Source organism: Dromiciops gliroides, chromosome 5, assembly GCF_019393635.1.
Source record: "Dromiciops gliroides isolate mDroGli1 chromosome 5, mDroGli1.pri, whole genome shotgun sequence".
In the NCBI taxonomy this organism is placed as follows: Eukaryota; Metazoa; Chordata; class Mammalia; order Microbiotheria; family Microbiotheriidae; genus Dromiciops; species Dromiciops gliroides.
The window spans coordinates 45,351,276-45,371,815 of record NC_057865.1 but is presented as its reverse complement, the minus strand read 5'-3'; the positions used below and the strand labels follow the sequence as shown (position 1 = coordinate 45,371,815).

General features: G+C 40.4%; 1 protein-coding gene across 2 annotated transcripts in view; it reads left to right on the top strand.

Moving 5' to 3' along the window:
- The window catches only part of LOC122729861 (myosin VIIA and Rab interacting protein), a 441,763-nt gene that overhangs the window by 387,459 nt on the left and 33,764 nt on the right, over window positions 1-20,540 (top strand). For both annotated transcript variants that reach the window (XM_043968959.1, XM_043968958.1), the window contains exon 11: window positions 4,156-4,395. In XM_043968959.1, coding sequence (XP_043824894.1) covers window positions 4,156-4,395 — 240 coding nt within the window. The remainder of the gene's footprint in view (window positions 1-4,155; window positions 4,396-20,540) is intronic.

Genomic DNA, 20,540 nt, shown 5'->3' with positions numbered 1-20,540 from the left:
AAAATGGCCTTTTCTGTGAATAGGGAGGCATTTGGGAACTCTGGTCTTTCTGACTCCAGGCCCAGCAGTCTACCCACTATGTCACCTAAACTTCTTCTAAACTTTACTATTACTGTAAAAAATACCATCAACCTTGCAGTAACTCAGGCCCACAACCTAGGGATCATCCTCAACTCATTCTCTCTCACCCCACCATATCCAATCTGCTGTCAATTCCTGATGTTTTTAACCCCTTCTTTCCCCTAACACTGCCACCACCATGGTGTAAGCCATGCCTAGACTATTGCAATAGACCGCTGGTGGGTCTGCCTGCCTCAAATCTCTCCCCACTTCTCTCAGCTGCCAAAGTCATCGAGGTCTGACCATAGCACCCAACTATTCAATAAACTTCAATGGTTCCCGATCACCACCAGGATCAAATATAAAATATTTTCGGTTTGGCCTCTTCATAACCTGGCCCCTCCCTACTTTTACAGTATTCTTAAACCTTATTCAAATCCATGCATGCGACAACCTAGTGATATTGGCCTCCTTTTTGTCCCTCGAACGAGACATGACATCTCCCAGTTGTGTATCTTCACTGGCTGTCCGCCATGACTGTCCCCCTCTCTCTTCCTCTCCCCTTCCTCAAGTCAAGTTCTTTCAAGTCCAGCAAAAATCCCAGCTTCTTTAAGAAACCTTTCATAATCCCCATTAATGTTTGGTGCCTTCCCTCTCATTTATCCTGTTCATTCAAGGCTATTTAGCTATCATCTCCCCAGTTAGACTCTGAGCTTCTTGGGAGAGCTGTTGGAGGTTTTTTAGCATTTACTTGGATCCCCAGAACTCAGCACAGTTCCTGCTACATAATAGTTGGTGCTTAATAAATGCTCGCTGTCCTGCTCTTGAAATTTGACATTACAAGAAAAGGTTATAGAGAGGGAGCATCAGAGAGGGCTTTAGGAATTTTTTTTTTCAAAGGTTCATTTCCCCTCATTTGGAAATGTTTACTCAGTTGGAGAATGAGTCTAAAGGTGAGAAAAATGAATTACTTTAATATGACTGGGTCATTCTTGGAGCTTTATGGAAACATTCATCAATATAAACCTTTTCTCTAAGTTCAACCATTTTCCCCCTAGAACATTATTCAATGTTTTTGCCAATAGATGGCGACAGCGCTTCATTTCAGAGTCAAGTCCACCACATTTTCTATTCTGTATATCCTGAATCTTTCATTGGTTTCTATCAAGTGAAAAACAGCTTGCGTTCTGTAACAGGTCTCAGGTTTCCAATGAAAGATTCATTACCCACACATGCACACATGAATGCGAGTGGGGGGTGAGGGGGTAAAGAGGGAGAGAGAAAGTATTATAATCGCTATAGATATAGTTATCTGCAGAAGGGTGCTTCTCCCATAATACCACTCATCTCTGCTAGCCCCTCCAGCAACACACTCCTGCATATCTTACCATTAATTTGCCTCATGGATACATGTGCTCAGGTGTGCCGGCACATGCCTGTAATTCCTACTGCCAACTAGACCAAGGTTGGCAATCTCATGAGCTCAGCAGCACTGAGCTGCTGAGGACTAAGCCAATTGTGTGTCTGCACTGTGCCTCGTGAGGATGGTGAGCCGATGGGATCAGAGGGCTTACCAAAGAGGGGTGAATTAGCCCAAGTCAAAACCAGAGCAGTTAAAGCTACCCCATCTTGATGAGTAATAGGAGTGGGCCCGTAAGTATCCAGCCACTGTCCTTCAAACCTAGATGAGATAGAGAGATCCAATCTTTTTTTAAAAATTAGTTACGATTAAATACAATAATTCTTTTTAAAGAATTGGCTCTTTGTGGATTTTTTTTATTTTTTTAAAGTTTTTTGGATGAGTTTTGTTTTAAGATTATATGCATTTATAGATCACTCCTACTTCACAATGACTCTTATTTTTAAAAAACGAAAACAGTTGTGGGGACCAATTTTTACACAGTTAAGTAAAACTAATAATACAATGACATTTATAGCACCTCTCACCCCTATCTACTTTTAAACATTATCAAAAAATTATTTTCTCTCCCTCTCACCCCGCCATCCCATTGGAAAAAATAAAAACAAATTTCTTATAACAAATATGCATAGTCAAACATTAAATAAAAGTTAAAGTCATCTTTCCTTTGAGATGTTTGTTGCCGTTGCTTAGTCATTTCAGTCATGTCTCCATTTGGGGTTTTCTTGACAAAGATATTGGAGTGGTTTGTCATTTCCTTCTCCAGCTCATTTTACAGATGAGAAAACTGAGGCAAACAGGGATCAGTGACTTACCTAGGGTCAGACAGCTAATAAGTGTCTGAAGCCAGATTTGAACTAAGGAAGGTAACTTCCTGACCCTAGGTCCTGCACTCTACCCAGGATGCCACCTAGTTCCCCTTTTGAGATATTGATGTTGGTTATTTTAGATCAGAAAGTTTATAAGACCAAATTTGATTTAGTTATCCTCCTGTGCTTAAGATTGTATTTGTTGTTGACCAATGTAATTATGTCATATGGTTATCATCCTCTTCAGGATAGTAGCTTACACTTGTGTGATCCTGCAAACTTTCAAAGTACTAGTATGCATTATCAATAAATCCTTAAATTTACACACTCCTCATTACCAGAAGTTCTGTGAAATGTTAGCAGTCTTTCTATTATAGTTGTATATCCCTGAAACCTTCACTTAAGGCCCCAATTTCATGGTAATCTGTCTAAAATGTTGAGAGATGTACCTGGTTGAAGGCCTTATAAATTACCACCTAATCTCAACATGGTTAACTGAAAAACCAATCAAAATCGAGCTGTTATCCCACCCTTTAGCCCTGCAACAGATTTCATCAAAATCGGTCGTTCTTTCCAAAGCAGTCACAAAATGCAAACTGACAAAGAGACAGACATGAACTGATGAGCAATCAAGCTAAAATACAGACCTCCCTCCATTGAGTTAACTCCCTGAGCCTTGTAAATTATTAGCCTGTCAGAATCTATATGCCAAAGTCTAGGAGAAATCATTCCAAGCCTCCAGGACATCAGATGAGAACTGGAGGTAGGAGAGAGAGGAAGGATCAAGAGGAGAGGAGATTCTGCCAAATGTTCATGGGAGAAAAAGAGTTTTATAGGCTGCCGAGTGTTTGCCCAGAGTATCTTTTGAACCCCTTAAGAGAATTATACTTAATGTCCAGTAGAATTTGAGCTGCTTGATTAATCAATACATAATTTATTATGTGTGGCAGCTAGATAGCTCAATGGATAGAACTCCAGGAATCAGAGTCAGGAAGACCAGAGTTCAAATCCAGCCTCAGACACTTAACCAGCTGTGTGTCCCTGAGCAAGTCACTTCACACTGCTTTTCTCAATTCCTCACCTATAAAATGAGCTGGAGAAGAAAATGGAATACCACTGCAGTACCTTTGCCAAGAAAACCCCAAATGGGGTCACAAAGAGTTGGACATGACTGGAAAATGACTAAACAACCACCATTTATTATGTACCATACATTGTACTACGCACTGCAGTCACAAAGACAAAAGTGAAATGATTACTACCCTCAAGGAACTTAAATTCTAATGGTAGAAACAGCTCATACACATGTAAGCAGGAAATGTTTCATTTTTCTCTTGATAACTAGCACTTACCATAGTGCCCAGAACAGAGGAAAGGAAGAAAGTGCCAGGCACTGTGCTAAGCGCTTTACAAATATTATCTCATTTGATCCTCACAACAACCCTGGGAGGTAGATGCTATTATTATCCCCATTTTATAGAGTAAAAAACTGAGGCTGAGGTTAAGTGATTGGCCCAAGGTCATATAGTTACTAAGTATGTGAGGCTGGATTTGAACTCAGATCTTCCAGACTCTGGGCTCAGCACTTTATCCATTGAACTACCTAGTAGCTTCTAGGGATACTATAGGCTTAATAAAGGTTTGTGGAATTAAATACATATAAGGATACACTTAAAAACACCGAAGTAAATACCTCTGTGTACTATGAAAGAAAACCTAAAATATAGAAAATACTGCTCAGGGGTGAAAATCTGCTCCTTTCCCAGATTACTCACACCATGAATGAGGGGCTTGTCTGTCGACTGCTGTCAACATCGTGGCTGAGACAGGTGTTTCTTTGGTTCCCCATCTTGGTTTGCATTTTAGGTTTTTGATGATTTGTCAGAGACGGATATCAGCAGTGAAGATCACCATCATAAAAGCGGGACAAACGCCACAGATGAGAAACTGAAATCCAGGTTGTTTGAATTAGCTGCTAAAATGAGTGAGAAGGAAACATCTTCAGGTGAGGAACAGGAGTCCGAGCCCAGGACGGAATCTGACCATCAGAAAGAAAGTCTGTCCTCAGAAGACAATGGCCAGTGCATTCAGGAGGAACTGAAGAAGGTGAGTTCAGTGGAAACCCTGGGCTGGAAGCTGGCACTTGGCACTTGGCACAGGTTATAGACGTGGTATGAACTGATTTATATAGAATACTGCAATGAGGCTCTCTACTCAAGCCGACAGCCACATCTGCCCTTTTATTCATCATCTGATTCCTCTGCCTGGATACATCTGGGCAGGTAGAGGTTTACCCATCTGTTCTGAATGGGGTTTTCTTCTATTTCTTCCCACTGCTTTCAGTCTGATTTTTAGTTGAGGTTTATTGGTTTTATGTATTCCTTCAACCTGCTAAAAGTTTGTAGATTTTTTAAAAAATGCTTGCCTTGGCTCCCTGTCAACTGAATTTATTTAATTACAAACACAGTATTTAGGAGGCAATAATAGAGTGCTGGGCTGGGAGTCAGGAAGACTCATCTTCCTGAGTTCACATCTAGCCTCAGACACTTACTAGCTGTGTGACCCTGAGCAAGTCATTTAATCCTATTTGCCTCAGTTTCCTCATATGTAAAATGAGCTGGAGAAGGAAGTGGCAAACTACTCCAGCGTCTGCCAAGAAAACCCCAAATAGGGTCATGTAGAGTTGGACACAACTAAAAAACAATAACAAAAGTTATACTTGGTTATTCTCAACATTGAAGCTCTACCTCTTATTTCACATTAGTTTTCTTGGTTGAATTAATCTAAGTTGATTCACTTAATGGAGGAATATTTTTTCTTACAGAAGCCAATTGGTGGTATGAGCATAGGGCTACCATTACTATAGTCTCCACCGAAAAAATACAATCTCTTCGAAGTGAAAAGATGTGTGTGTGTTTGTGTGTACGGAAAAAAAATAACACCAATTATTGGTCACATTCAGGTCTTATACAAGTTAAACTGAGGTAGTTAGGGGGGGGGGAGCAGAGGACAAAGACACTCTATATTTGGGCCAGTATAGCAAAGATTAATGAAGAACATGAATTTAGGGACTTAACCCTTGTTCCTTGTCCAAGGGTAGGTAGTTATGCAGAAGATATCTAACTAATAACTGATTTTCTTCCATGCTTCCATCTCTTATGTGCTATCCAGTCTTAACTATTATCTGATCAATTGATGGTATCAAAACCTATTTTGTGGGACATCTCTACAGGAAAGATTAGAAATAAGCTCAATTTAATACTAGGAAGGAAAAAGGTTACTCCCACACAAGGACTGTTTTTAAAAAGAAACAAAGCCTATTTTGTGTCCTAGCATCAAAAAGAACTTGCTTTTTCTTCTTTTCCAAATGGTTCTTATCTGGTAATAAGCATTTACAAATAGCCTGGATCCTGTGCTGAACAATGAATGATCAGAGGATACAGGGAAGCTTTTCAGATTCCCCATAAGCTCCTTGTCATTCTGAACCTCAAAGCACAGACTACCCTTTTCACTAACCCAAGGTCAACGTTGAAACGTGTGTAAAGTACGCCTCATTGGTCAGGGGATTGTACCATTTGTAAATCTAGATGTAGACAGAGAGAAGGGTGGTCATTTTACCCTAAAAGTACAAATATCTCTTGGAAATCAAGACAACAATTTGATGCAGTGGAAAGCATTCTAAATGTCAAAGCTTGAGTTTGAATCCCACCTCTAAGCAAAGGCATTGAGATAGGAGGTGGAATGTTGTGTGGAGGGAACAGTACAAAGGGTGGTTTGGCTGGAGTATGGAATGGGAGAAGGAAAGTAATGTATTCAGCCTTGGCTTGAAAGTTTACAAAGTACTTTTCTTACCAAGTATTAGCTTCTTCAACACTTTAATGGGTCTGTGTTCTCATCCACAATGGGCATTCCCTTTACTGGTGCTGATTGCCAATTATCAATTCCTTCTATCTTGTCCAACTCCTCCCTTGCCTCTAATATGTACATCTTTCAAAGGCAGGTTCACTGGGGGTCTTCTAGTTGTCTTGACCTTGCATGCATACCATGGAATCATATCTATTATGTCTTTCAGTCACACTATAAAACCAACCCACCTCCTCTTTTCTATTCATCCCTAGGAATGAATAAATGGATGAATGAATTTAAGAAAAAGCCCTGATTAATCAAATCTTATATAAAAGATGATGACATCCTTTGTCAGTATTCCCATATATATTTCCATATCTAATTGCTTACATGTAATAACGTTATTCTATGTCATTATTATATTATGTTGTTATTTTACATAGATGTTAATAACACATAGTAGTGGGGCAGCTAGGTGGCGCAGTGGATAGAGCACCAGCCCTGGAGTCAGGAGTACCTGAGTTCAAATCTGGCCTCAGACACTTAACACTTACTAGCTGTGTGACCCTGGGCAAGTCACTTAACCCCAATTGCCTCACTAAAAACAAACAAACAAAAAAAAAAAAAACATAGTAGTGGAAAGCTAACCTAGGGCAGCTAGGTGGTGCACAGTGCATAGAGCTCTGGGTCTAGAGTCAGGAAAACTCATCTTCATGAGTTCAAATCCAGCCTCAGACACTTACTAGCTGTGGGACCCTGGAAAAGTCACTTCACACTATTTGCCTTGCTTCTTCATCTGTAAAATGAGCTGGAGAATGGAATGATAAACCACCATAGTATCTTTGCCAAGAAATCCGCAAATGGGGTCAAATGGGGTCACAAAGAGGCAGATACAACTGAAATAACTGAACAACATAGTGGAAAAAACACTGGCTCTCAAGTCAGAGCTATGACTGTAGGTTCAAATCTCACCTCAGATACCTTAACCTCCATGGGCCTGAGTTTCTTCATCTATAAAATGAAAAGATCAGGTGAGGTGGTCTCTGAGGGCTTTTGTAGATCTATGATTCTCTTTATATATCCACCCCTACCATTCCCATCACTCTTGCCCTACAGTGTTCCATCATCCACAGTCATATGGCATTGCTGAGAGTATGCACATGATGAAAAGATGTTTGTTCGGTTTTCCCCAGTGGTTTTGAGACTAGACTTTCTGAAGGTGAACTTTGTTGCACCTTCTGCTTCGCTTCTCATATGTTAATAAACATGGGTCTAAGAGCCAAGGATAAGAGAAGAGAGAAACTGGATTATGTCAGAGAATTGCTTCCTTACTGCTGAGAATAAAAGTAGGACCTAACAGTGATAATATCTGGAAGCAGATGCCCTGTGAGTGCTGACCTAAACTTGGGCAGGTTCAGATGGCCCAGGAAGCCAGATGCCTAGAGGTTCCACTAAAATGATATTACTTCCTATGGAAAAGACACACAAACACATTATAATTGTTCCAATATGTAGTCAAAATCGCCTCCGCAGGGATTTCATTTTCAGCAGAAATGAACACATTTTTAAAAAAAGCAATTTGGGGTGATAGATAGACCAGAGGTTTCAAACATGACACCCAGCCCACATTAGACCAGCAACACTCCTGAGCAGGGACAAACTAGATTAAAATATAATTGGGAAATATTGAACAAAATAAATAGAAATAAAATTGAACATAATGTGTGGTTTTCTAAGTCAATATGTAGCCAACAGGGATCCTTATGTGACTGTTTAATATCCCAATTTCTGTTTGAGTTCAGCACCACTGGCATAGACAATTATTTGAACAGCATTTAAAATGAGTTCTCACTTTTTTAAAAAAATCAGTGTGGAAGGTGAGTGAGGCATAAAAGAAGAGTGAAAATAAAATTTAGGGATGAGATTTGGGTATATTTATTCTTTGTGACATTAGTTATTTAAGAAAGACTTTGAATATTTATTTTATAGGAAAACTGTCTACCAAACACATGCTTTTGTTTAGATAGCGATAGGAATAAGGACTGGACTTGTGATTTTACTAGTTTAGGGAACTCCCAGGTGAGTCAACACTCTTTACCAATACAGATTGGCATCTTTTCTATTATAGATTTAGAGAGTTGCCCAAGGATCACTGAGAGATTAAGGGACTTGACCACAGCCAGTTTGTGCCAGAGATAGTATTTGAACCAGGCCAGTGCTCTCTCTCTCTCTCTCTCTCTCTCTCTCTCTCTCTCTCTCTCTCTCTCTCTGTATCTCTGTCTATCTCTGTCTATCTCTGTCTTTGTCTCTCTGTCTCTGTCTCTTTATCCCTCCTCTCTCTGTCTCTGTCTCTCTCCTATGTTAAAAAATACAAATAATAACAATAGCATTGGTTGACATTTCTATAGTAACACAGTAAGATTTGCCAAGCTGTCTATATACATTATTTCATCTGATCCTCACAACAGACCTTTGAGAGAGGTACTATGGGTATTATTACCCCTGCCTTTTACCAAGGAATACACTGAGGCTCAGAAAGATTGATTTGACCACTTAACACAGATACTAAATATCACAGGTGAGATTGGAACCTAGCTCTCCCCTGACTCCAGATCTCTTTCCATTACACTGTGGTGCCCACCTCCACCCCACCGGATCTATAGAGGTTGTCATATACAACCTGTAGAACAGTCAGGTACACTTATTGTGTCTCCTGGGCAGATGGATAACACTGATACAAATCCAGCTAGGCTGATCTCCATTTCCTCAAAGCCTTAAAAATACACATAATGTTTAATAATAAATTGGAAAAAGAAATTCTACCTTCCCTGCAGGACCTTCCTGCAGGTTCTTGGCCTACTTTCACAGAAAGAAAAGATGGTGATCCATCTTGATTTTAATACAAGTCTTTTTATAAGCCAGCTTCTGTAACTGAAAAGCATCAACTATGGGCAGGTTCCTCTTACAATAATCAGAAAAATTTTGTGACTTTAAGGCATGTTTTTAGGACCATGAATCCTGTAACATTGGATGGAATGGATGGACCAAAGGAATTTGAGTAGTAACATAGCTGATGTTTGTTAGTGCTTTAAGATACAAAAAGTGCTTCCTTTGCTGTGAGAGGCAGTGTGATATAGTCCATGGAAGGCCATCCAGGGAACTCGGCAGAGATGGTACAAGTCCTCTTTCTGACATGGACTATAGACTATATGAGCATGGACAAGTCATTTAAACACCTAGTGCCTTTCCCCTCTGAGACTGATTACCTCAGTCTACTCTGCATATATCTTCAATATAGTTACTATATGTCTTCAATATAATTACTATATATCTTCAATATGGTTACTAGTTAGTTACTTGATGTCTCCCCCCACCATTAGAATGTGAGCTCCATGAGGGTAGGAACTGGCTTTGCCTTTTGGATAACCAGGGTTTAACACAGTGCCCAACACTATGTGTCTTTAATCAGTGCTTGTCAACTGACTGCTTTTTAGGGGCTCTCAGGCAACCTTCCAAGGTTAGAAATTACAGAGAAGTTGCCCATCTCCACCAGTACAGGGAGTTTCCACAATGGAAGTTAACCTACAAAGATGAAATCAAAGACCTGAACTCCAACAACTAAAATATATCTGACCAAATGCCTGACGGTTCTTAAGAATCTGGCACTCTTAGGGGGAAGAGAGGGGAGAAGTGAGGGGAAATATTTAATTACAAAGAAGTAACAGAAGGAAAAAAAGAGAAGTAATAGAAGGGCAGAAGCTAAAATTTGCCTTTAGAGATGATCTATTCCAACCAATCCACCCATTTTAATGATCAGAAAACTGAGGCCTAGTGAGGTAAAGTGTTTAAGATTATACTCCTGAGAACCAGGTCTTCTAACTCCTTGTGGGGTGGGGGTGGGGTAATTTTAATTTTTTTTTTCAATCAGCAAGCATTTATTGTTTCTTCCTCTCATTCCATCCCACTACAGAGAGAGAGAAAGAGAGAGAGAGAGAGAGAGAGAGAGAGAGAGAGAGAGAGAGAGAGAGAGAGAGAGAGAGAGAGAGAGGAAAAACAAAATTCTTGGAATGAACATGTACAGTCAAGCAAAACAACTTCCCATGTTGGCCACATGCAAAAATGGGTCTCTGTATATTACATTTCCTCTCTGTCAGGAGGTACTTCATCATCTGATCTCTTGGAATGATAGTTGGAAATTGTGTTGATCAAAATTCTTCAATCTTTCAACCTGTTCATTTTTATAATGTTGTTATTAGAGTATAAATTATTCTCCTGTTTCTGTTTACTTCATTCTGCTTCAGTTCATACAAGTCTTCTCAGGTTTCTCTGAAACCATCACTTTCATTGTTTGTTACAGGATTCCTTTACCATGATTTGCTTAGCTATCCCTCAACTTATGAGCACCCCACTTAGTTTCCAATTCTTTGCTACCACAAAAAGTTGCTCTGATAAACAATCATTTCCAATGTATTTTCAGGGTCCTCTTTTTACTGGTCAGTTCCATATCTTTATATGGAGTCAATATATGCATAACTAATTAAAAAACCTTCAACTGCATTATGCTCACTCTTCCTGGGTGTCTCCCAAGGTTCCATCTTTGACCCTCTTCTCCCTCTAGACTGTCTCCCTTGGTGATCTCATTAAATCCACAGATCTAAATACCGTCCCTATGCCAACGATTCTTGGATCTTTTTATCCAGGCTTTTCTCCTCTTTTGACCTCTAGTCGTGAGTCACAATAATTGGACATCTTGAACTGAACATCCCATAGACATCTCAAGCTCAATTTGTCTAAAAAAGAACTGATTATCTTTCTCCCCAAGCCACTCCCCTCTTTCTAATTCCCCAATTACTGTTTGGGGCACTACAGTCCTCCCAGTCACCCAGGCTCAAAACCAGAGTATAATCCTTAACTCTTCCCTCTCACACACTCACATATCCAATCTGTCACCAAGTCATGTTGTTACTACCTTCACAATATCTCTGATATGCATCCCCTTCTCTCCACTTACCTAACCACCAGAGGTGGAAAATAATAGCACTTACTTCTCGGTATTGTTGTGAGGATTAAATGAGATAATAGTTGTAAAAGCATTTAGCACAATAACTGGCACATAGTAGGCACTTAATAAATGCCCATTTTTCCTTTTTCCCTTCCTTCCTTTATTCTCATCCTTTCCCTTTCCTTCTTTCTTTGCCTCTTTCCCTCCCCTTCTCCCTTCCTTCTTTCTTTCCTTCCCTGCTTCCTTTTCCTTCTCCCTTTCTTTCCTTGTTCCTTTCTCCCTTCTCTTTCACCTTCCTCCCTTCCTCCCCTTCTTCCTTCCTCTCTTCCTTCACTTCTATCCTTCCCTCCCTTCTGTCCTTCTCTCCCTCCCTCCTTTCCTCCATGATTTCCTCCTTTCTTTCCTTCCTTCCTTCTTGACTCCAAGTATAGCCTTCTATTCACTGTACTACCTGGTGGCCCAACAATTATCTAAGCTCACTCAGTTACTATTCAACCAACCCAATTAAAGTGAGGAGAGTGCCTTTGAATGTCCAAGAAAGTATGGCATATTTGTGGCTATCTGGTCCCTCAACCTGCTTCTGGTGGGGCCACAATTCCTACTTGCTCCATTATGCCCTACACTCGGTCATCCCTGTTGCTTCCAGACTCTGCCCATGTATATAGCCCAGCCTGTGTGTGTGTGTAATCCAAGTGATACACAAAAACCTGGATTTGATGTCACCCCAGCTCTGTCATGTATCACCTCTACCTCTGTGCCCCATTTACAATCTGGGTGACTTTGCACCAGTTGTTTCACTTCCTGGGCCCCACTTGGGAAGAGTTGAACTAGATTATCTCTAAGGTCTCTTCCAGCTCTGAATCCAGTAAAGTAATTAAACAAGAGTGGCAATTTCCTCTTTGTGGACATCAGCCAAGAGAGCCTCGTCACTTTTGGCTAATTTGGCTGCTCAGTGCCAATCTTGGTGCATCAAGTGAGCTGTTGTCTTCATTGGTTTCCACCAGTAACACTCAGAAGCTCCGTCGTTGTTGGCCGTTCTGCCCCATCGCCCAGCAGATGGGGCAGCATGAGGGGTTTGTTTGGTTTGGTTTGGTTTTAGGCTGGGGAGGATGGCTGCCCAGCCTCCAAGCCTGGCCACTGCAGCTGGAACTGCTAAGTGCCAGCTGAATCTGGGAACACTGCATCGCATTGCTGGAGGTTGTCTAAGGGCATCTTCGCTGACTTACTGTCTAATGATCTCTGAGGCTATAAAAAGGCACTCAGCACCAATGAGACCATGGACAGAGACAACACCCCCTCCCTCCCCAACTGTCTCCTCCCCGGGGTCACACCTGCTGAAACCATTCCCTGATCCATCCTGTGGGGGCTGGGATAAGAGCACTGGCTTTGGAGTCAGGACACCCAATTCCAAGTGCCATTTCTGTTACCAACTACCAGTGTGACCTTGAGAAAGTCAACCTCTCTGCACCTCAGTTTCCTCATCTATAAAATTCAGGGTAGAGAGGGAAAGGTTGAACTAATCGATCAACCAAATAAAAGGAAGAAGTGTGCCCTTAACTGTGTCATGAATCAAAAGCAGGAGAGAATGGAAAATAGAGGTCTCAAATCCAAAGGAAGGAAGGAGGGAGGGAGGAAATAGTTACTTATCCAGTGCCTACCATGTGCAAGGTACTTTACAAATTTTATCTCATTTGATTCTCACAACAACCCTAGGAAATAGATATTATTATTGGAGCCAGCTAGGTGGCACAGTGGATAAAGCACCAGCCCTGGATTCAGGAGGACCTGAGTTCAAATCTGCCCTAGACACTTGACACTTACTAGCTGTGTGACTCTAGGAAAGTTACTTAACCCTCATTGCCCCACCCCCCCAAAATAGATGTTATTATTACCCCCATTTTAAAGTTAAGGAAACTAAAATAAGCAGAGGTCAAGTGACTTACCCAAGGTGATACAGCTAGTATCTGAAGCTGAATTTTAACTTAGATCTTCCTGACTTTAGGCATAGTGCTCCCTCCACCTAGCTGCCTTGGGGTAGTTTATAATCTGCTGTTTCCAGCTGTTCTGTCCTGGTCCACCCTAGTCCCCATTGTTGTGTTTTCAGAATTCATGAAGTTTGGTTTGGTTTGGTTTTTTCAGGGCAATGAGGGTTAAGTGACTTGCCCAGGGTCACACAGCTAGTAAATGTCAAGTGTCTGAGGCTGGATTTGAACTCAAATCCTCCTGAATCCAAGAATGGTGTTTTATCCACTGTAACACCTAGCTGCCCATTCATGAAGTTCTAAAAGTAACTCCCAGACCCTGTCTAGCCATATATAAATGATCTCTAAGGACTCCTCTTGCTTAAATATATGATCCTAAAATCTCTGCTCCACCCTCCCCACCATTGGGCTTCCTTCTCCCAATCAGGATATGACATAGGGAAAGAAAGAACCCCAGATAGGACTTCCAGGGATTTCAAATTTAAGAGTTGTATCCAAACTCTGTTTCTCTGTAGTCCACACTGCTGGGGAGCAAGGAAAGCAGTCTTGTTCACATCCCATCTTCCCAGTCACCCCAGCCCCCTTCTTGCTATATTCTCTGCCCTTGTACCACTAGACCAGATCATTCTTCATATCCTACCCAGCTATCAGCTTCTTATTATCCCTCTTCTTCTGTCCCTCTGCCTTCCACCTTTTGTTCTAAAATAGTAATCACGTAAATTCTACCACTGCTTCTGGAAAGGGTATATCAATCTCCTACCCTGGTGTTTTACACACAATCCCCATGATTTCCCAGACCCACACACAATTCCCCAGGCTGCTGTTCACCTACATGTATTGTTTTACCCTAATGAAATGTCCTGACCTTGAGGCCAGGGACTGTCTTGCTTATCTATGTGTCCCCAGCACTTAGCAGGTGCCTGACACAATGTAGGCACTTTAAGAAATGCATCCCATCCATCCATACACCCATACACCCATACACCCATCCATCCACTCATCCATCCAACCATCCACCCACCCACTCATCTGCTCATCCACCCATCCATCCATCCATCCACCCACCCACTCATCCACCCATCCATCCATCCATTCATGCTTTAGTATTTCTCGAAATCCAACAACTGTAATCAGGCAGTGCCAAGCCTGTTATTCTGTACCCAGTGGGCACTTGGGAGGCACCAGACATCACACTGTGAGGAGGCAGAAATAAACGCCATGACCACAGACTGGGGGATGATGGGCAGCCATTTAATTTTTTGGAGCCTCAGGTTTCTCATCTGTAAAATTAGAAAAGCAATTTGTAGACTTAAAAATGCCACTAAAATATAATTATAGTGGTAGCTAGGTGGTGCAGTGGATAGAGCACTGGCCCTGGAGCCAGGAGGACCTGAGTTCAAATCCAGCCTCAGACACTTGACACTTACTAGCTGTGTGACCTTGGGCAAGTCACTTAACCCCAATTGTCTCACCAAAAAAAAAAATATATATATATATATATAATTATATGTGTATGTGTGTATATAATATACAAATAGTGTTTATAAAATTTAATTCAGTAAACATATAGGAAGTGCCTGCTATGTACCAGATACTATGCTAGGGAAGGGGGATACAGAGGCAAAAAATAAAAATAGTATTTGCCCTCAAGGAGCTTATATTCTATGGCAGATACAATATGTCCACAGAGGAGCAATTGGATGGTATTTTGAAGAGGAAAAGGGGACTCGTAACCAAAAGGATTCAGAAAGGCTTCATGGAATAGAATTTAAGTCTTAAAAGATACAAGGATGCCGAGAAGTGGATTGGAAGAGAAAGTATATTTCAAATATGGGGAATTGCTTGTGCAAATGCTTTGAGGATAAAGAGTGAATGTCAAGGGGAGCAACTAGGTGGCACAGTGGACAAAGCACTGGCCCTGGATTCAGTAGGACCTGAGTTCAAATCCGGCCTCAGACACTTTGACACTTACTAGCTGAGTGTGACCCAGGGCAAGTCACTTAATTTTCATTGTCCCGCCAATCCATCAATCAATCCATAAATAAATAAGTAGATAGATAGATAGATGAAGAGAGAAAAAGAAAGACAGAAAGACAGAAAGACAGACAGATAGAAAGAAAGGAAGGAAGGAAGGAAGGAAGGAAGGAAGGAAGGAAGGAAGGAAGGAAGGAAGGAAGGAAGAAAGAAAGAAAGAAAGAAAGAAAGAAAGAAAGAAAGAAAGAAAGAAAGAAAGAAAGAAAGAAAGAAAGAAAGAAAGAAAGAAAGAAAGAAAGAAAGAAAGAAAGAAAGAAAGAAAGAAAGAAAGAAAGAGTGAATGTCAAGTTCAGGCAATAGATAGCTAGTAAACAAATTTGACAGGAACATGGAGTAGTTCACGAAAGGGAGGACCGCAGAATGAGGTTGGAAAGAGAAAAACTGACAGTCCTTCAATGGTAGGCTGTTTTTCTTTTATCCTATAAACAACAGGGAGCAATGCAGTCCCATCTTCTCTTTAGGAAAATCTCTCCTGCAGTTGTGTACAGGACTCATGGGAGAGGAGAGAGACAAGGATCACAGGATGGCAAATCTAGTGCTGGAAGGGACCTAGAAATCATCTAGTCCAACTCACCCACCCCCATTTTACAGGTGAGGAAGCTGAAGGACAAGGAGATTAAATAAATTGTGCACGGGTGGGATTTGAACCCCAGACTTCTGACCCCAGAGCCAGCACTCTTTCCACTGTGATGGAGGCAAAAAAAAAAAACATCCAAGGAGTTTAGGATGTTTTTTTTTCTTTGTCTCTATCACACTTTACTTTGAGTTTTAATTATTTATATATTCTTCTCTTCTTCCTCTTCATCTTTTCCCCCTCCTTATCCCATGTTCCTTTGGTGCAAAACTTTTAAAATGTTTTTTTTTCATGCTTGTACTCCCACCTTGGAGCCCAGTGCCTCGTGCATAATTGGCCCTTAATAAATGTTTCTTTGAATTGGATTGATAATTAAAATTCCATAGGGCTGAAAATGAGACTGTGGCTATGACGTCCTGTCTATTGGAGCTTCTGGTGGTCATGAAATTAACATAACAGGTAGCAGAGGCAGCAGATGGCCGAACTTTAGGAAATAAAACATTAAGCTTCACTTTTCAAGAAAGGGAGGCAAAGGCAAAGAGAAAAGTAAAAAAGTAGATTATATTGGAAGGCATTTGAGTCCTTAGAGATCATTTATACATGGCTAGACAGAATCTGGGAATTACTTTTAGAACTTCATGAATTCTGAAAACAATAATGGGGGATAGGGTGGGTCAGGGCAGAACAGCTGAAAAGTGTGCTGTGAGAGGTAACAAGTTATAAACTGCCCCAAGGCAGCTAGGTGGATGGAGCACTGTGCCTAAAGTCAGGAAGACCTAAGTTCAAATTCAGCTTCAAATACTAGCTGTCTGACCTTGGGTAAGTCACTTGACCCCCCCCCCACACACACACACACACGCTTTAGTTTCCTTAACTTTAAAATGGGGGTAGTAGTAACATCTACTTCCTAGGGTTGTTGTGAGAATCAAATAAGATAAAATTTGTAAAGTGCTGATCACAGTGCCTGTCATATGGTAGGCACTGGATAAGTAACTATTTCCTCCCTCTCTCCTTCCCTCCTTCCTTTGGATTTGAGGTCTCTATTTTCCATTCACTCCTGCTTTTGAGTCATGACACATGTAAAATATAAGTCTAATACTTCACAGCTGACTTGCAACAATGATAGAAATAGATGAAGAAAAGTCAACTTAAACAAACAGATGGTTTCAGTCAACAATTGAAAGGTAGACAAGGCACTAACGTGCCTTGTGTGTCTATAAGTTCAAGAACGGCAGCCTGGAGGAGTGGAAGGAATGCTGCACATGCCAATGGGATCACCCTCAGCTGCCTCTGACTGGAGGGCTGCAGGATGGAGCATTAAACTTCTCCCAAAGTCTTCCTTTATAGAGGCTCACAACCTGCTATTTTTCCATCAGCAGCTCTGCTTGTCTTTGACTCCACGGATCACCATATCCCCATTCCCTTGGTGACTGTTCTTCCCCATTTTTCAGCCTCCTTTTTTTTTCTCTTTTTTCTTTTTTGTGGGGGTTTTGTTGTTGTTGTTGTTGTTTTGTGGGGCAATGAGGGTTAAGTGACTTGCCCAGGGTCACACAGCTAGTTATGTCAAGTGTCTGAGGCTGGATTTGAACTTAGGTCCTCCTGAATCCAGAGCCAGGGCTTTATCCCCTTTTGTGTGGTTTCTTCCCCCATTAGATTCTAAGTTTCTTGAGGGCAGCGGCTGTCTTCCTTATTTTTATCCCCAGCACTAAGCAGTGCCTGGCACATAGTAGGCGCTTAATAAATGTTTATCAAATTGAATTGAAAGGTATATATCTGTGTTAATGCCATTAATTCACCATTAATGTTTTTAAAGATGTTTCTAATGAAATTATAAATTATTTCAATTTTTCCTTTTACCTATTTCCCCTAAGTTGCCTACTTCAGTTTCTCCTAAGGAAAATTCATTACCAGCTGATTTTGACACAAATTAAATATATTTGGTCCATGTTTATAAGCTTCTTATGCCCCACTGAGAGTAACCATTTCATAAAAGCTGTGTCTCTCCACAAGTGGCAGGTGATGTAGAGAATGAACACAATTAGCCAAATGATTCAAGCTCCAATAGGCCTCTTTGCTGAGTTGTTTCAAGCATCTGCATAAGATTTCTACTTCTCACTCTTCCTCTAAACTTTGACAAATGCGAGAAAGATGCATCACCCAGCAGAAATATTGGTGACATATTCCTCCACTTACACTTTAGGAATGAGATAGCCATGGTTTTACATGTCCTTGTAATTTCAATCTATCTATCACCAAACATGGTATGTCAGCATACCAATCAGGGTAGAGTGGAGAAAGCATCTTGTATCCTGTATCACTGCCTTGGTCCACCCATCCTCACTGCCAGATGCAAACTAAGATGCAAAGGAATTCTCCAGAAACCCACTGAACATTCAAAGAAGGTTCATAAGGAATACAAAATGGCCAGCAACTAAACTTGAGCAATTGGATTGGGAATAAATGCAAGCAGCCTAATGGATGGATTGCTAGATTTTGCAGTCAGGAAGACCTGGATTCAAATTATGTTTCTGATATTAGGTGTTCAGGAACTGATGAGTCGCAACTCCTGTGAGCCTCAGCTTCCTCATCTCATCTGTAAAATGATCGACCACCTTGCATTTATTAAGCACTTAATATGTATGGGCACTGTGCTAAGTGCTGGGAATACAAAGAAAAGCAAAAATAGTCCCTGCCCTCAGGGTTCTTGCATTTTAGTGGAGAAGACAACTTTTATATAAAAATGTACATGTAAGATACATATAGTTGAGTTTTTTATTATTATTATTATTATTTTAGTGAGGCAATTGGGGTTAAGTGACTTGCCCAGGGTCACACAGCTAGTAAGTGTTAAGTGTCTGAGGCCGGATTTGAACTCAGGTACTCCTGAATCCAGGGCTGGTACTCTATCCACTGTGCCACCTAGCTGCCTGGATACATATAGTTTAAATGGACAGTCATTTCAGAGAAAAAAAAAAATCTAGAGTGGGGAGTCCTCTTTAGCTCACTGGGTTTGTATAATACTCAATTGAGCTAATATATGAAAAATGCCAAATAAATTTTTAAATACCATGAAAAATTAATTATTAAATGCAGGCATCTGTCAAAAACAAATACCCATGTATGAATACTTGAATCTGTGTCCATCACTACATTAGCTCCCTAGCCCAGTATTTCTTAACCTGGGGTTCATGGACCCTCAAGGTGTTGATTTATCATTTGATTTTCACAATATTCCTATAAGGTAAATACCACAAGCATCACTATTGTCCCCGTTCCACGGGGAAGGAAACTGACACTCAGAAAGATTAGGTGACTTGTCTGAGGAAGAATTCAAAACCAGGTGATCCCATCAGCATATCCAGCATTCTTTCCACTCCTCCAGGCTGCCTTTTTTGAATTTATCAGCAAAGTCCACCGTTAGTGCCTTGTCTACCTTTCGATTTTTGACTGAAACCATCTGTTTGTTTAAATTGACTTTTCTTTTATTTCCATCTTTGCCGCTAGATCAGCTCTGAAGTATTAGACTTGTATTTAACAGGTGAATTATAGTGAAATGAATGTGTACCCACACTTCCAAGATGTTCAAGGTTCTTGGGAAGACAGATCTTCCTTAAGCTAAAAAAGTGATTATCCTTCACAAAGAAGGTCACAATTAATTAATTTCCTAATAGCCAGTCCAATGTATAAATTATTCCAACCATATGCCTAAGGTTAAGAATACCTCGGGGCTATGCCAGTGTCACAGAAGTGTTTATTTAACATTAGCTATAGAAACTCAAAGTCTTAGGGTTCTCAAATTTAAGGTGGAGGCAAAAATATTTATTTTAGAATACCAGTAGCATCAATATTTTTTTAAGTTTTATTGAAGGGTTTTGTCCTTACATTACAAGCGTTTACAAGACTACTCCTCTTCATGAAGTCACTTGTAACAAAGTAAAACAATTAAAATACATGCAACATCATTTCCGCATCTACAGTACCTTCCCCACATCTTTATTACTTTTAATTATCTCTTCCTCTGACCCTTACACTCTATTGGAAGGAAAAACAAATTTCTTGTAACAAATTTGTAAAGCAAGACAAATTACTTTCCTGGCTGTATACAAATATACATATATATGGAGAGAGAGAGAGAGAGAGAGAGAGAGAGAGAGAGAGAGAGAGAGAGAGAGAGAGAAAGGAACTATACGATCTCATTTGACACCCTAAACTCATCACCCCTCTGTCATAAATAGTGCATTTCATTATCTGTCCTCTGGAATTACGAATGGCCATTGTACTCATCATAGTTCTTGACAGTTTTCAAAGTTGTTTGTTTTTATATTTTTCTTTCAGCATAACTTGTTCCTCTGCTTCTGCTCATTTGCCATCCTAAGTTTATACAACTCTTCAAAATTGTTCTTTTTTATAGTATTGATGTTAATAGTATAAATTGTTCTTCAGGTTCCACTTAATTCACTCTGCATGTATGTTTTTCCATGTCTTTTTAAAATCATCTCTTTGCTTATTTCTTATAGTACATTAGTACTCCATCACATCCAAATACCACAAATTACCCCACTATTCTTTAACTGATGGGTGGGTATCCCCTCAATGTCCTGTTTTTGCTCCCACAAGAAGAGGACCTTTTCCTCTTTTTGATCTCTTTTGAGTATAGGACTAGTAGTAGTATTGCTGAGTCAAAGGGCATATGATGTTTAGTAATTTTGTGTGTATAATTTCAAATTATGGTCATGCCCATTCATAGGTACATTCCTAAGCCTCTTTTCCCACAGCCCCTTCAACATTCTTTGTCATCTTTGCCACTCTGATT